Source organism: Marmota flaviventris, chromosome 6, assembly GCF_047511675.1.
Source record: "Marmota flaviventris isolate mMarFla1 chromosome 6, mMarFla1.hap1, whole genome shotgun sequence".
Classification (NCBI taxonomy): domain Eukaryota; kingdom Metazoa; phylum Chordata; class Mammalia; order Rodentia; family Sciuridae; genus Marmota; species Marmota flaviventris.
Genome location: NC_092503.1, coordinates 141993991 through 142011793, shown reverse-complemented (window position 1 = coordinate 142011793; position 17803 = coordinate 141993991). Strand labels below are relative to the sequence as shown.

Below are 17803 nucleotides of genomic sequence, written 5' to 3'. Positions count from 1 at the left end.
GTATATATGTGAAAAATATATATATATATCTTTTCATACAGCATTGTTTCTGAGATCTGTCCACATTAATACAGATCTAGGTTATTTCTTTTACGGCAATGTAGTTTATCTATTCTACGACATACCATAGTTTTATTTAGCTAGGCCATTCCCCTTCCAACAGATATTTACATTGTTTTTCCCTACTATACTTCACCAACATAGTGATAAAGAGTAGTTTATTTCCAGGGAGGAAACAGGGAAATAAATAGATGTTGTTCTAAGGCACCTTTAGCCTTATTGGTAAGGTTTAATATTTTTTACTATGAGAATGTATTAAAATATAATTTATATATTTTAAGTACTGCTTTTTAAAAAAAGAATTTTATAACATAAATTATCAAAAAGAATAAATCAATAATAAGAAGCAACCCATCTATTAAAATATAAGGAAAACACAGTTGTAGGGTGTAATAGAAAACTCACTGTTTGAAGCATAAGTATTTATTGAAAAGATCATATAAACACATTCTCCTATGCAAAGCAATGACAACTAAAATATCAGCACACTGGTTATAATGACATACATAATTAATACATGCACAAACATTTCGTTTATATTTTTTGCTTTCTTCTTTTATGACTATGATGTCTTTCCCCATCCCTGAAATGAAAGAAGTATGAAAATAAAGTATTATAAATGACATACACTTATATATCAGAGCTTTAAAATAATAACGTTCTTTCATCATACATAAACCATGACAAGTTAAAACACACATTTAGAGCTAAACAGTAATTTTGAGAGAGTAAATAGGGCAAATCAATGATTAAAACCAAGAGACTGAAATAGGGATAAGAAAAATGGATTTATGCTTTAAAATTCCGGCTCTAACATAAACTTTAAAAAGAAATGGACTATAGAAACGACACCTTATTATTTGAATGAGTAACTGACAGGTTGATTGGATTTGGACCAGATCTACACTTAGGTTTCACGTATAGAAGTTCACCCTCAGATTTATATGTATATGATATGGTAGACAACCAGAGATTCATTCTCAATAGAACATTAAAGTTGGAGAAAGACTTTAAAAATGAGTTTGAGGCCCTACCTGGCAACTTAGTGAAAACCACTGTCTCAAAATTTAATAAAAGGGGGAGGGGGGCTGGGGAGGTAGCTAAGTGGTAGAACATTTGCCTAGCAAGCCATGAGGCCCTGATTTCAATTCTTAGAATGACCAAAAGAAAGAAAAAAAAAAATGTCCCCCAAAGTTCCTGATTTCCTTTTTCTGACTCCTGTGTGAACTCAGGGGTGGATATCAAAGATCAGTCTTGCCCTAATAGGAAGTGTTTCCTGCTAATACTCAATTTATCTTCTATAAAGGAAAATTATTTCATGCTTAGATTTAGAGGACTTCTAATGTATTTAAGTCTACAGAGATTGAATACAGATATTAAAAATTACTTAAATAAAAGAAGCACTAACAAATTTAAAAGAAATGAAAGAGCACAATTTCTGATAGGTAACCAAGTTAATTTGTGTTTGCATAAATTATATCACATGAATCAAAAGAGGACTAAATCCTAGCTAGCTCTAAACCTATGAACTGGATGATAGTAAAATAAGCAAAATTACCAATACAGAAAGCTACCAATGGCCCTGAAGAGACAGGATATCATTTGAAAACCTATTATTTGAAAAACACTGTGCTTTAATATAAAACCAAATAAGACATGGACTCTGCCTTCAAGAAGCTCGGAGTACAGTAGGAAAAGTAAAGACCATTAAGTTCAAACACAAGTCTGTGCTAGGGAAGGTGGTGGCAAAATGCAAATGATAACTGGCTCCGCTTCAATGAGAACGAAAACCTTCAGGAGATGACAGAGCTGCTTTTAAAGAAAAAGGAAGAATTTAGCAAATGGGCTTTAAAATCAAATCAAGCAGCAGGATACAAGGTGAAAAGGCATAGATATGATGAGGGGCCCTAAGTTATGTAGGCTGCCAGGGCCCAAGTTCCACATTCCATAGGGTCACAATACAAGAAGTAGCAGGAGTCCTGATCCTGCAGCTGGTGAGAGCCACCAAAGTTCCTGATTTCCTTTATCTGACTCCTGAATTTTGCCCTTCAAGAGCTGTAAGAGGTAAATATTCACTCTGACAGAGGAGCAGGGATGGATTCATATCAGTAAGTTTACAGATAAGTAGAACAGTTAAGAAAACTACCATAATTTTCTAGATAGACAGCAACAGCGACCAAGTCCTATCTTCACACATATGAGGCACCTTCAGGTAGAACTGACAGTAATTTAGAACTGACGGAGATGGTAAAGAATAAGGAAGGTGTATCTAAGATGACTGCTTGATTTCTGGCTTAGGTGAACAGATGAGGGTCATCCACTAATCAGAACAGGAATATTGGGGAAAGAGGTGCAGACTGAGGGAAAAAAGTTTACATAGCCTGGATGAATATAAAATCTAGATGGATGCCTCGTAAGCAGCTGGGCAATAAGTAGACCACAACTGATTTAATTTGTGTGGTGGGGTGGGTACTGAGGACTAAACTCAAGAGGGCTCTACCACTGAGCAATATCTCCGGCCTTTTTTCACTTTTTATTTGAGACAGAGTCTAGCTAAGTTGCCCAGGTTGGCCTCAAACTTGTGATCCTCCTGCCTCTACCTCCTGAGTATCTGGGATTACAGACATGTGCCAACATGTCTGGCTAAATTTATTATTTTAGCATTAATATGTATTGTTCTCAGCTATCAAAATCATACCAATAAGGCCAAAATGAACTAATGTTAAGGTTTAGCCCCTTTTCTCCAACTCTACACACCCTTCAACTAAGGAATTGGCAAGAAGAAGAATAAGAAAGAACAAAGAAAGAAAGATAGTAAGGAACAAGCAGAAGACAAATGTTAGATGCTACAGAGTTTTAGACTCACCTCTCTTTCCTTCTCCTTGACTCAGAGTTTTTATCCTTATCTTTATTTCTTTTTCTTTTATGTGGGCTCCTACTCCGATCCCTTCTATGTCGTGAACTCTCAGTATCCAAGTAGCTTCCACCAGACTGCCGTGAGTCTACTGAAGCTGATCGCCTTTCTTCATTTCTGAAACAGAGAGGAACAGCAATCAGCTTGTTTTACCACTGATCTCCCCAGCACACACACACACACACACCAATCTAAAGTGCAATATTTCACATCACACCAATGACAGATGAGGGCTAAATATGCATAATCTTATATTCCATATAAGAGAATAGTCAAAAATAGCTGCTATGATATGCTTTATTGTTTAACTATTTTACTAATGTGGTTGTTTCATCATAACTGTCCTCACCAAGATAGGCAATGTCATAAAATGATTCTAGTATGATTCTGAGAACTGACATTTAAAAACGAGCATTTTAATGATTTCTAGTATGCTACTAAGGGTCTTGAAAATACTAAAACATAATAATTATTAGTAAAAGATTAAAAACATAATATTTTAGGATTGGGAGTACAGCTCCATGACAGAGCATTTGCCTAGCATGTGCAAGGCCCTGGGTTTAAGCCATAAAAAAAAAAAAAAAAAAATTTATTTTTTTACCAATAAAGATAATGACATACTTTTCAGCATCATCTTCTGCTTTTTCCTGTTCTTCCTGCCAATGGTTACTGAGTTCTTCCATGTGCACATTTATCACATCCCGAATCACCTTGGGAGATGAAAACACCAAATATCAGATAAGAATATTGTTATAAAAATTACATCTAGGGCTGGGGATGTGGCTCAGTACTAGAGCACCTGCCTAGCTTGTACACGGCCCTGAGTTCAATCCCAACACCGCCACCAAAAAAAAAAAAAAAAATTAAGTGCAAAAAGCCTGAAAAAGCTCTGCTAATGATGAACAGAAAATTTACTAAGAGCTATGATATAATAGACTATGAAATGAATGCGTTTTAGAGAATATAAAAAGGGCACTGTTGAACTGGATTATGAATGACAGATGGAAGTATTATTTCAATGCTAAATTTGAAGTTGATAACTATGAATATGTAACAAAATAGCCTTATTCTTAGGAAATACATACTAAGAATTTAGGGATAAAGGACCATAATGGATGGAACTTACCCTTAAATCTTTCATTAAAAAAAAAAAAAAAAAGGGCATACAGATAAAGATGGAGAAGGTAGAAAATGCACAGAAAGAAAAAGAGCAGTTCAAATGAGAAATACAGGGCCCAAATGTTAACAATGGGTAATCTGTGCAAAGAAAAAAAAATACAGGAGTTGTTTGTACCTTATCTGTATGTTAGAGAATATTTACAAATAATTTTTAGGCCTTCCAGTTAAGTCAAGATAGACAAATATAAGACATTACTGTTATGTCACAGATACCTTTCCAGTCAGAATATAAATTCTTACTTTAAAAACAAATTTATTTTTAATTGTGGACAAAATACCTTTATTTTATTTTATTTATTTATTTTTATGGGGTGCTGAGGATCAAACCCAGTGCTTGTTAGGCAAGCAATCTACCACCAAGCCACAACCCCAGCCCCTAAATCTCTTACTTTTAAGAATCATTTGGTGGAAGCTGAGGCATAAGGATTGAGTTCAAAGTCAGCCTCAGCAACATGAAGCACTAAGCAACTCACTAAGACCCTGTTTCTAAATAAAAATACAAAAAAGGGCTGGGGATATGGCTCAGTGGTTGAGTGCCCCTGAGTTCAATCCCCAGTTAGCAACCCCCAACCCCCTAAGAAAAAGAACCATTTGAAAGTTGGGTTTTTGTTTTTGTTTTTTTTTTCTAGTTTACCCACACCATCAAGCTCAAGAGTAGTCGGGGGAGAGGCAAAGATAAAACTAAACTAGAAGTGGACCTGTCTCTCATTCCTAATTAGGAAAGGTTTTAAGTAAAAAGGTATAGGGGACCAGGCAATCTCAGAAACAAACACTATAGTTCTGACCTGACTGCATTTCTCCCACTTTAGGAAAACTTTTTATTAACAACTTTCAAAGAAAAACAGGACAATGTCCAATTTCCTTACAAGGCCTTGAAAGCCTCCATGATTTCACTATATCACACAGTAGAAGCCATCCTTGCCTCATACTGGATAATTCCTCAGAAGCCCTAAGCTCTGGCTACACCGCATTACTAACGGATCTCTGAAAAACTCTTGAACTTTACTTGCATTTAGTAATGCTAGTGCTTCCATCTGGGAAATCCCTATCGCCACTTCTCCTCCCACTGTATTCTCCTGTGCATAACCTAAGACAAGCCCCAGTCTAACCCAGTAGGTTAACAAGGTGACACAGACTTGTAGTCAAATTCAAGCTCTAGCACTTTCTTAACAGCCCTACAAGTTTCCTTGTCTGCTAAATCCATATGAGCTCCTTGAAGCCCACTGCATCCACAGAACCCATCTAGCACAGGTTTGCTTATTCCTTCTCCTCAAATGCACCTTCTCTGACACTCATACCAACCTTAGCTTTTAAGAAAAATCACTCTTTCCTTCATACACTTTGATTTCACCTTTATTTTTAGCACTTAACACTATCTGTATTTTGAAATGTCTATTTCACTTGCTATATTATAAGCTCCTTTAGAGTGGGATCTATGGGCCATTCATTTTTACATACCCCAGAACAGTGGCAAAAATACAGTATGTAATAGTAACTGCTAGCATGTGATTTTTTGCTGTAATTTGTCAAAATTCAGATTCTAATCAGAGCAAATAAAAAATATGTAGGACATGAATGAAGCTAGGAATGACCAGAGATAAAAACAAATCACTGAAAGATTTATAAATTCGAAGTATTTACAGATGAAAAATATCTGGGTTCTACTTTCAAAACTACTGAGTGCAGCAGGAGGTGAACAGTGAATTGGGGGATAAATAAAACACGAGGGCCATATGTTGGTAATTGCTGAAGTTCGGTGATGGGTACATAAGGTTCCTTAGGCTATGCCATTCACTTCAGCATATGTTTAAATATTCCCATAATACAAGGCTAACCAGGAAACTGTAAAGAAATCAACAGCAACATGATCAAAAGATCCTGAGAGAAGAAACAATGGATGTATCACCAAGTATTTGAATCACCAAGGTAGTATAACATGATCCAAGACCTCTACTAGAAGAGGTGAAGTCTAAAACACATCTCTAGTGACAAAAAAGAACAGCATAAAATTCAGTGCTGAGCTGTGTGGTACAGAATGTTAGTACAACCACAAGACTGGGAAGTTATCTTCCATGTATGTATAATATGTAAAAATACATTCTACTGTCATGTATAACTAAAAAGAACAAATAAATAAATAGACTATTAGTATGATAAACCAGTGATTGCTCAAAGTCAACCAGCACTTTATGGAAATGGTGGTCCACACAGTAATCAAGATTTAAGAAGGCAAAAAACAAAGAGCATTTTAGGTGATTAAACAACATGTATTAAGACCTGGAAGTAAAAATAAATATGTATAATCAGACATTGCTTAAGAGATAGCAAAAATAAAACAAAAACAAAACAAAAAAACTGCTTGATAAAATGAGGCCAGATAGTTACACCACTCCTTGGTGCCTGTCCTCAAGATAAAGCCATCATACTATAGCAACACACGCATACACAATTCACAAGAGCCAAACTTTGGAACCTACCTAGGTGTCCATCAAAGGATAAATGGATAAAGAAGATGTAGTATATATACACAATGGAGTTTTACTGAGCCATAAAGAAACATGAAATTACGTCATTTGCAGGAAAACAAATAGAACCAGAAACCATTATATTAAACGAAATAAGCCAAACTCAAAAAGTCAAGGGTCATGTGTTTTCTTTCATAGGTGGAAGCCAGAGAGGAAAAAGGAAAAGAACACAGGAGAGGGGGATCTCATGAATATCAAAAGGAGACCAGCAGAGTAGAGGAAAGGCAAAAAGGAGGAGGGAGGAGGAAAGGGAAACACAGGGAATGATACTGGCCAAATTATGTTGCTGTATTGTGTGCATGCATGGATATGTTACAACAAATGCCATCATTATGTACAACTGTAATACACCAGTAAAAATGAGGTCAGATTATAGGTCTTTGTAAAGAAGAACTCTTTGATAAAGAATAATAAAGAAATTAGGATTTCATGAGGAAAATATTTGTAGAGTCTGGGCAATACAATTCATGTACCCAAAATATTCATAAACTCTACTCATTTCATGACATCTGAAAATAAATCTAGATACACATCAGACTGATTCATTAATTTATACCAAGACACTCTTAAACCCATATATTTAATAAAGTATGTAAAAGCACATTAAGATTTGTTTTAAAAAAAAAAGATAATAGCTAATATTGAGAAATTTGTGTTCTTGTGCATCATCTCAATTCTCATAACCCTGCAAAGTTTGTACTATTACAAAATGAAAAAAAATTGAATCTAAAAAGCTCAAATAACTTGTACAACTCACAAAGTCAATAATAAACAGCAGAATCAAAACTGAAGTCAAGGTCCATGGAATACCAAAATTCCTTCTCTTATCATGGTATAATACTACTTTCTCAAATGCAGCTACTTTTTGAGATTACACCACCTCTTTATTTGTTTACATATCTATTTATTTACTTAGGTATCCTGAAAAAGCCTTTGCCTGGTAAAAGGTGGGTCTGAAATTAACAGGGCAAATATACATTAATTGTGGTCACCCAGAAGATGCTTTCTTTCACAAAACCTCCAAGAAATTGAGGAAATCCATAGAACAGATTTAGAAAACCATTCAAAAGAAGTTTTTCTTCTCAACAAAGCTTTCTATATTATATGAAACTTACCTCAGTATATGATTTCTTGGTTATGTGAACATTCTTAGCTCTATAGGACTGGCGTCTTCTTTTATAATCTCTCACTTCTGCCAGGATTTCAAGGTAAGATTTTGGACTTTTTCGACTATTATCTAATGAAAGGATAAAATAAAATAATTATATCATTAAGAGCTTTTAAATTTGTAAGAATTAGCAGGTAGGAACACCACAATCTCATCCATTCATGTGTGTGTGTATGTATGTATATATATATATATATATATATACATACACACACACATATATATGTATGTATGTATGTATACATATATATATATATATATATATATATATATATATATGGATGAATATGTGTATTTTTTTTTTTTAATTACTGGGATCAAACTCAGGGCCTCATACATGCTTAGGCAAGTGATCTACCACTAGCTACATTTCCACATCTCCACCCCTTTTTTTGTTTGTTTTGAGATAGGATCTAAGTTATCCAGGCTGGTCTCAATTCATGGTACTCCTGCCTCAGATTCCCAATTAGCTGAGATGCACCACTGTGCCCATCATTATCTTATATTTCATCATGTTTCAAGGTAGAGCACAAAACCCCTATAAATTCTGCAATATATAGATATATGGGCTGTTTTATATCATTCCTCTTTTCTAACCTTTAATTGAACATAAGAGTGCTTAGAGCCAGAGATTAAAGTAAGAGCACAGTTTAAGTAACTGTGTTTAAGTAACTTACAGAAGGAAGATATGCTTAATATCTTCAGTCACAGGAAAACTTTATCTACTAAGTAAATATATTTGACATTTTCCAGTACCACGATAAAAATCCACCTTGCTCCAACTCAAAGTGGCATGATAATAAAATCAGATTAATAACAATCATAGGATTTATAGGAGGGGGTGGCAAACTGAAATGTAAAGTATGATATTCATCTCAAACCTTGATTAACTTTGGCAGCCAAGTCTACAAAGAGATCACTATCATTTTCAATGATTTGAGAATCAGAGCGCTTTTTCTTTGTCTCTTCGACGACAAAATCATAAAGGGCAAGACGATCAGCTTGGGTTAGATCACAAACAAATCGTTTATGATTCAGAGGAACTTCAACAGGCAATGAAGAATACATTCCTAAAGTAAAAATAAAACCACAAGAATAAACAATACATGAAGCATTATGGACTTAAAATCTACTACTTTTTAATAGATTAAAAATGTGCTATGATAATGCAATATTAATACAAGTTATTTTTATATAGCAATCCCTAATTACACAAAATATCAATTTATATGATAAGTAGTAAACAATAACTATCCTAAATGCTACTCCCACAGAAAATATGTATCACAGATGTTTGCTATTCTCTCCAAGGATGTTAAGATAAATCCCATGAAGGCCTGCAGTAATAATCACATACACACACATACACACACATACAAAATTAGTTCATAAGAAAACCTTCTTCTTCTTTCATGTTTGTGTGTATGCCTGTGTGTGTTTGTATGTGTGTGTGGTGGGTCTTGCTATGTTGCTAGGCCTCAAACTCCTGGGCGTAAGGGATGCTCCTGCCTTGGCTTCTCAAGTAGTTGAGCCCACAGGTATACACTACCACACCCAGCTAAAAACATCTTTTGGGTAACCATTTCTGAAAGACCACCCATATTACAAAAGAAGATATTACTTTATGTGTACATAATTTTCCTCATAGAAGTTGAAAAAAAATGTTTTCAATGGGTAATACACATTGTAGACCCTTTGAAAATAAACTACAGATATGAAAATAGGTAAAAATAAAATGTCTTATTTGTTTAAGACATCAAGCTAGATGTTCAATATTCTAAACCCATCCCACTGTGCAATGACTTAGAGCTAGGGATCAAAAAACAATTAAGTAGTAGAAATCCCAAACTTGCTCAGACCAAAGAAAGATCTATTAAACTGACGCTAAACTACTTTTAATTTCCTGAGGAGGAAGCATAATGGCTTAACCAAATTAACTGAAATAAGGTAACAGCAGTGCCCCCTGACAATTACAGATCTCTCTCAAATCTGCTCATTAATGAAAAAAGTAAATACAATACCTGGATGTGATGTATTAAAACACTGAAGAAATTTTTTGTTTTGAGATTCAAATGTTCTCAAAGAAATAAAATTATTGTAACTGTAAATAAAGCAATTTAAAACAATTCTTTCTAGACTTCGTTATTCACTAATGCAAACAAAGAACAAGTACTACCAAAGGAATACTTCCCGTTGTTTGCTAGGTTAGCTTACTAGGTTATCTTAAAGTGGTAACTCTGACTCAAAGACAATGTCAAATAAATAGCTCTTCCCAGATATGTTAGATAAAATCTAACTTCATTAACTTCTTAGGTTAAGAGGTGACAGAAGGACTCAAGAGCATACTATGAGCTAATAGGCATTATAACAAAAGAAGAGATGCTTTTCCTTTGTCCACAAATTATGCAGAGCTGCATGGAATCTGAGGCTGTGGTTTAACAGCTATGGATGATACAAGGCCATTTTTACTAGCCAAGGGATTCCGGTTAACCAGGAAGGGTTCCTTTACAAAGTTAATCAATTTTGTTCTAATGTTGACAGGCACTAGGAAATGCCCCTTTAGGTAGCCAGTTATTAAGACATTTAATTATATAATATAAAATTGGCTTTGATAAGCCAAATTTCTTTGAATATGGACCATAAAAATCTAGGAGATTAGAAAACAATGATATATTACAAACAAGCTCCTCATAAACTTTTGCCTGTTATCTTTTTAACCAAAAAAAAAAAGTACATAATTTTCTCCTTAAAACATTTTGGAGTTTTCTTTGATTTATTCATCTTAAATTTCTTTACAGTAAAGACTGAAAACTTCTTGAAATTCAACCAAGATTTCAAATTAAAGACTACAATATTGTGACAGCTATGAAGATAAAGTTGAGAAGTTTGATACTTTTAAAAGGATATCATTTGCAAAAAGGATACTGCATATCTTTAAATAAGGAGTATATTCAGGTTTCTAATTCCTCTTTATACTCACCCCAATTACTGAAAAAGAAAAAGTACAGGAAAAGTTAAGCAACAAACTGCATTCAAATCTTTTAGAACACAGATATATTTGTGACAAAAGAAAAAAGAATAAACACTTATATACTCTTGGCATGTACATAAAATGTAAATTTTCAAAATGTTAAGCTTCATTATGATTTGTAATTGTCACAATTCTTTTTTTTGTAGTTTTTTAAAAATGTGATAAAATAACATAAAATTCCCCTTTTAACCATTTTCAAGTATACATTTCAGAGACACAAGGTACAATCACACTTTTGTGCAACCATCAACTCTATCTTTTTCATCATAAAATGAAACTCTACTTCTTATGTAACTCTATTCTCATTCTTCCTTGTTAAATACTTTTGCCATCACAGGGCATCTTAAATATATGACATTAAATATTAGTAAGAGATATTGCTTCAACATTACAAACTTGGAATTTTACAAAAACAATTCCCTAACAATAAAGACAAAAAAATTAAGGCCCACAGAAGTCAAATGACTTGCCCAAAGTGTCACAGCTGGAAAAGATCTAGTCTAAAGCCATTCTATCTTGTCTCTTTAAGGTTCTTTTACACACCGATCTTTGAATCACGGTCATTCTCGCACTTCATGAAGTATAGCAATTTCAACATTTAATATTATCGAAAAAAGTGAAGAACTAAATATAGAAATATTATTTATGACTGAAATTGATATCTTGGTTATAAAATTAACCACTATAATTACATCTGAAAGTAAGTATGCAGATCTAAAGCCTGTTCAAGCTTGCACAAAGGTTAACGGATTAAAAATTCTGTATCCTGAGTTCAAGCCTGACATAACCAGAGAAATGAAAGTACAGGTGCAACCTTGCAAAAAACTTAGTTTAGTGTATATTAAAATAAAATATTTACATAGGGAAGTGCAAAATGTTTCATGTTAGTCATTCTCTCTTCAAAGTATATAAATCAGTAAGAAGATATTTCAGGACTTTTTTTTGTCTTGTGGAAAAAGGTTTTAAAATATCTAAGACGTCAGTGGGCCACAAAAATAATGTGTTGAGAAATTATAAAACAAAACACAGGATATTAAAAAAAGGTTTAAAAACAGGGGCTAGGGATGTGGCTCAAGCGGTAACATGATCGCCTGGCATGCGCGGGGCGCTGGGTTCGATCCTCAGCACCACATAAAAATAATAAATATAAAGATATTGTGTCCACCGAAAACTGAAAATTAAATATTAAAAAAAATTATTTAAAAAAAAAACAGGGTTACAGATCATATAAAAATAGTTCTTCTAATAAAAAAAATCTTAATTTAACATAGTGTAAGAGGCCAGGTAAGGTGCTTCACCCCTATAATCCCAGTAATTTTGGAGGCTGAGACAGGAGGATTACAAGTTTGCGGTCAGCTTAAGCAACTCAGCAAAACCCTGCCTCAAAACAAAAACATAAAAAGGGCTGGGGGTATATAGCTCAGTGGTAGAGTGCCCCTAGGTTCAAACCCCCAAACCATCAAAAGCAATTGCAATAAACAAATAGAAGGAGTTCAAACAACTGAAAGTTCTTAATTATGTAATGAAAAAATTCAAAGTAATTCTTCGCTTTTGTGATTTAACTAAACACAATGTCTACTAAATCTGTCTTACTATCCAGTTATTTAAATTTAATAAACATGGGACATTTTATAAATTATTCATCCATTTCATTATACTAATATTGCTTTCTCTACATTAATTTTCACTTAGAAAATAACAGCTACCAATGATTTTAACTAGGGCTAGTTTAGCATTTATCATCTCTGTCCCTCTAAACGAACCTATAATTTTATACTATAGATAAGAAATTAAAAAATTCAAAAGAAGTTGTCATTTGTATAACACTAAGCAGTTAGCTTAAATTCTTTAAACTGGGCTTTCACAAAATAGAATAAATAGTGAAAAGCACTGTTATGAGTATATTAATTTGAAGTTTGTGATATTCTTCCATAATTGGTATTGAAGACCTTTAGAAAGAGTTTGTTTCCTATCTATAACATGCAAACACTGGGGTAGATGAACACCAAGTGCTCTTTCAACTCTAAAATAAATTCAATAAACCTATTAACCAGTTGAGAGTCATATAAAATCTTTTAAAAGTTAACCCCCCCTTAAAAAAAAAAAAAAAAAAAACCTATGCTTTCTTATTGGTCTATTAACTAAGCCAGGACTGCAGGTAGAATCAACAACAGAGGCCAAGAAAGGTTTGATGGTCATAGCTCAGTAGTAAGCTGTCCAAGTAAGATGAGAGTCAAATGTCTCTCTCAAAGGTTTAAAAAAAAAAAAAACACCTGGAATTAAGCTTACAGACATGAAAGTAGGATATTCAAAGCATGAATTTTTTAAAAATATGTTTCTGGCTGTTGGCAGGAACTAATTTAAGATAAATAGGCTAAGGGCAAGATGCTCTCCCTCCTGAAGCTACAGTGCAACTCAGAGCACAATGTTTGGTAGACACCCTGAACTTCAACTTCAACCAAGACTATGGCCTGGTAAGAAAGAAGAAAAACACAGAGCAAGTAATCTAGAGGATGTTCAAAGACAGCTTAGAAATCCTTAGAAGAGAAACCAGTCATCCTTTGGTTAGATGTTCACATACCTCAGTCCAAAAATCTAAATTCTTTGTTAGCTTTACTTCTGATAGATAAAATTTTCTTTGATTTCCTAAAAATGTAGGCTTAAAATTTTAGTCTTGTATCTATTAAAGTCCTAGGCAGAAACTCTTTAATCCAACTCCAAAGCTGGCATGAAAAGATACACAAAACCTCCAAGATTACATGTAAAACATTGTTGGTGCTTTTTTCTGAGGAGGGGATCCCTAGCACTCACCATTTCAAAGGAGTCCAAGATCTAAAAAGACTATAAAATTATACTTAACAGGGTAATGCTAAGGGCAGCTGTATGTGGAGGCTAATCTCTTTTAGCCTAAGACTTTCCCTTTATACAACATTTTAACAGTCTCAAATGAGGAACTCTCAGGGGCCATAAAAATAAGGGCAAAACCCAATAGAATTTATTTACTAAATAATGACTTTAAAAAAAAATTATCCATAAGGTAATCTCACCTATTAAGTAAATGGGAAATATGTAATAAATGATATTGAAACAAAGCAGATTAGCTGAACATTAAATGTAAAACTTAACCTTTTCCACGTAACTATTTCACAAGGCTTTTCATGAAGAAAATTAGTAATGTGCTTGCGAGAGAAAAATAATTTGATCCATTAGTTAGCTCAAACTGTGAGGTCACTTACTTTGATTGTAACAATCACCATCTTTTCCGACTGCATTTCTAGCTTGTTTAATTATCTGGAATTGTGAGTCCTTATCTGTCCAAAAAAAAGAAAATCCACACATTACAAATCATCAGTGTTCACAATTAAGTGATTACCTGGTTTCTAGTCTAAGTACTTTGGGCATACTGACAAACCTTCCAGAATCATAATGGATGAAACATCCATATTACTGCCTCCATAATCTGAATACAGAATTCTTTCAGATCTTTCTAGGGGCCAGGAAGTGACCAGACTTCAAGCAATTTAGAAAACACTATAATCAGGCATACAGGAATAGCAGCTACAAGTTTGAGCACCCAATGATATCTAACATTTTTTGAAGCTCAGTTAAGTGCCAGGTACTATTTTTACTATATTCACATATAATTTAATCCTCAAAGTGCTTTTGTCATCATCCCTGATTTATAAAGAAATTTAGAAAACAGACGAGTGAATTACCTTACTAAAAGACACACATAAATTAGTGACAAAACCAAGAGTTGAATCAGAGCATTCTATTTATCTTGAGTCCAAGACTTTACATATGCTATGAGTACCTGGGTGACATTTCCATTTTCACTCTTTTCAATTTGTGTTGTGTACTTAGATTTTTGTTATAACCAAGGAAGATCTATGCCACTATATAAAGTTTTTCAGAGTTTTTCACTGCCGATTAACATAAGCCTGATCTTTAAATTTTAGATTACATGAATGTTTCACTGTTTAACTAATGTATATTAGTTACTGGGGATTAAACCCAGGGGCACTCTGCCATCTTTAGCCCCTTTATTTTTATTCTGAGAAGGGTATCTCATTAAGTGGCCCAGGTTAGCCTTGAACTTTCAATCCTCCTGCCTCAATCTCCTAAGTAGCTGGTATTATAAGTGTGCAGCACCACCCCTGATCAATTCTACATTCTCTTAATGTATTAAATGTCCTTCTCAATCATAAGCATGTTCATAAAATTCATCCTTTTGATAATTCAAAAATGAAAAATTAATAACTAGATTTTTTAAATTATCATCTAATAATTTAATACTTACTCAAAGTAATTGAAGGAATTTTCAGATTCTCATAGAAAAAATCAGGATTATACATTTCATCCTAAATAGTAAAAAACAAAAAACTTAGTGTTCTTGAGGATCAGATAATTGATTAAGATTTGACAAAAACTTATAGTACCATTTAAATATTTCTCACAATAATTTGTGATCTTCCTATCCACAAATAGGCAAATAAGGGCTGATATTTTATATACCTTCTAAATACTATGAATTTATTAATGCACAATTTACATTATGTGTGTGTGTGCATGAGAAAGAGAGAGAGAAATGACTAAATATATTGGTACCTCTTCTTCCTTGGTATAACCCAGTTTCCTCAATCTACAAGATTCCATGTGCTTTGCTAAAGATGATTTTGGCATGTGATGATTGGAATCATAAGGACATATCACAACTTCATCCTATAAAAAGCAAATGAAGAAAAAGGCACATAATATTTTTAAACAATAATATCATTAAATATTTACTACTTGATTAAGTGGTACTACATCTTCTGAACTTCTACACATGCTGGTCATACTTCCTCTGTGCTTCACCTAAGCTAATTCTGCTCGTTTTATTTATCAGCTTAGAATTTGCTTTGTTCAGGAAACCTTTGCTGACCCACTGCAGCCCCAAATAACCTGTACTATAGCAATTACATCATAATGCAATAACTGATTTCTCCGTATTCCTCCTCACCACCACCAAACAAGTGTCAGTGTTGTTCACTGAACCGCAGTGTTAAAACACCACAGAAAAGTAGAGCTTAAGTATCCGGAATGCATCTATTCTAGGAGTTACTCTCTTGAATAACAGATAGTGGATTTGCAAAAGTTAAATGCACACCCACAGCTTACTGTCAGAATATGGGAATTTTACAAAGAAGTTTTAAAAATACAACATAACAATTAAGAATACACACTTCAGGAGTCAAAAAGCCTGAGTTCAAATCCTAACTGTTGTTTTGTACCAATGTATCCTTGAACAAATTACCACCTCTGTTCCTCATTTATAAAATGTTACCAATGAACATTTATGATTATTAAACAAGGTAATTATATAATAAATAGCATATACAAAGTGCTATTTAAGTATTAACATAAGGAACTCAATTTTACTGCACTGCTGAGTAAACAATGGTATAGAAAGCTTTGGCAGACCCCACTTGATGGTTTCAAATATCTCTCCACAGGAACAATGAAGTTTAAAATACTTCCACTGCGTTTTTAACACAATAAACAGTGACTAGTTTATATATAAATCAAATATACTTTAAATGCTTCTGGGGAATCAGACATGTGACTTAACCCCCCCCCCCAAGAGAAATCATTACAACATAGTAAACCCAGAAATTCCTCCACTATAGACCACAACCCTTCATTCTAATCCACCAAAAACAAAGACAAAACAAAGCTGCCTACATTTAAAAAACCAATTCTATCATTCAAGTGAGTTTGCTAGTTATCATCTCTTAGTGACATCCTTTAATAATCCCAGAACCGATGCTGTTCCAAACAGAAGGGTCCAGTTTTAAGGGAGAAAAAGGTGAACAGGTGAACAGGTGAACTTCTAGCTCTTCTGACACCAAATCTGGTGCAACTGCAGAATCCTATGACAGATGACAAAGCAAATCTCCAAACCTCCGCAGGCATCACTGAGGCCCATTGGCTTATTTCCTAAGCGCGAGATGTGCATTTCGCTCCTTCAACCCACAGTTAGGCTGGAGAGGAGCCGCAGCGGGGGGGGGGGCGCAATGGAGGGCTCAGGCGGCCATGGTGCGCCCCAGCCCGGCACCCGGGGGCGTCAGGACAGCTCCGGCGCCTGGGCGCCCCCTACGGCTCTGCAAACCAAGGGGCCTCCTACGCCCTTCCCTTCGCAGCACCCTGCGCGTTATCTCCCACGGCCAGAGCGGACCGCGCGGGCGGACAGTCCCCGGACAGGCCCGGCGACCGCGCCCCTCACCTCCGCCGCCTTCTCTTCCCCGGGGTCCAGCTGATCAAGGCTCCAGCCCAGGGACGCCGTCACCTCCTCCAGCGTCCTGCAGCAGCTCTCCACAAACTCGCTCAGCTCCTCCTGCAGCCTCCGTCTCTCCTCCAGGGGAGGAGGTTCGTCCTCCATGGCGTGGCGCACCCGCAAGGAGGAAGTGACCGAATAGTCCGCCGCGCGCGCGGGCCTCTGGGAACAGTGGGCGGGGCTATGTCCCACGTGACTCAAATGGCCTATAGAGAAGCGCCCCAGGGAGGGCGGGATCTGTCACTTGGAAAGACTGCCTTTTCCCTGCGCCTGGATGCGTATGCCTCTGGCTTTCCCTCAATAGCATTGCTCCTCTTTAACTTTTTTAGGAAAAAAAAATACTTAAATCGACAGAAAAGTTTAAATAGTACAAGGAGTGTTAATATCATATTCCTCCAGCTCATTAACTGTTAACAGTCTGCCACGTTTGATTTCTCTAGGTCTCGTTTCTCCACACTCCAAGCCCCACACACTTATTTTTTGCTCATTTCTTTGAAAGTCAGTTGCAGATTCCCCCCCCCCCAAAAAAATGTTAGTATGCATGTTCTCAGAACATTTTCCTTATAATCTAATGCATGACCGAATCTGAGAAAATTAATTTCATAAAGTA

General features: G+C 35.1%; 1 protein-coding gene across 1 annotated transcript; it reads right to left on the bottom strand.

The window, feature by feature from the left end:
• Positions 1-467: 467 nt before the first annotated feature.
• Positions 468-17327, bottom strand: Snrnp48 (small nuclear ribonucleoprotein U11/U12 subunit 48). The gene is made up of 9 exons (XM_027948324.2): positions 17143-17327; positions 15486-15599; positions 15178-15238; positions 14114-14188; positions 8728-8916; positions 7794-7915; positions 3596-3684; positions 2927-3091; positions 468-643 (listed from the first exon to the last, which is right to left on the bottom strand). Exons 1-9 carry the CDS (start codon positions 17296-17298, stop codon positions 595-597), a joined length of 1020 nt encoding a protein of 339 aa, XP_027804125.1. The 5' UTR covers positions 17299-17327; the 3' UTR covers positions 468-594.
• Between the last annotated feature and the right edge of the window lie 476 nt (positions 17328-17803).

Excerpts from the sequence above, each read along its gene's own strand:
- Snrnp48 (XM_027948324.2), bottom strand. The coding sequence starts at position 17,298 with ATGGAGGACGAACCTCCTCCCCTGGAGGAGAGACGGAGGCTGCAGGAG. Across the intron at positions 15,239-15,485 it reads GTTATACCAAGGAAGAAGAG|GATGAAATGTATAATCCTGA; the intron begins GTACCAATATAT and ends TTTACTATTTAG. Across the intron at positions 14,189-15,177 it reads AATTCCTTCAATTACTTTGA|ATAAGGACTCACAATTCCAG; the intron begins GTAAGTATTAAA and ends TTTTTTGGACAG.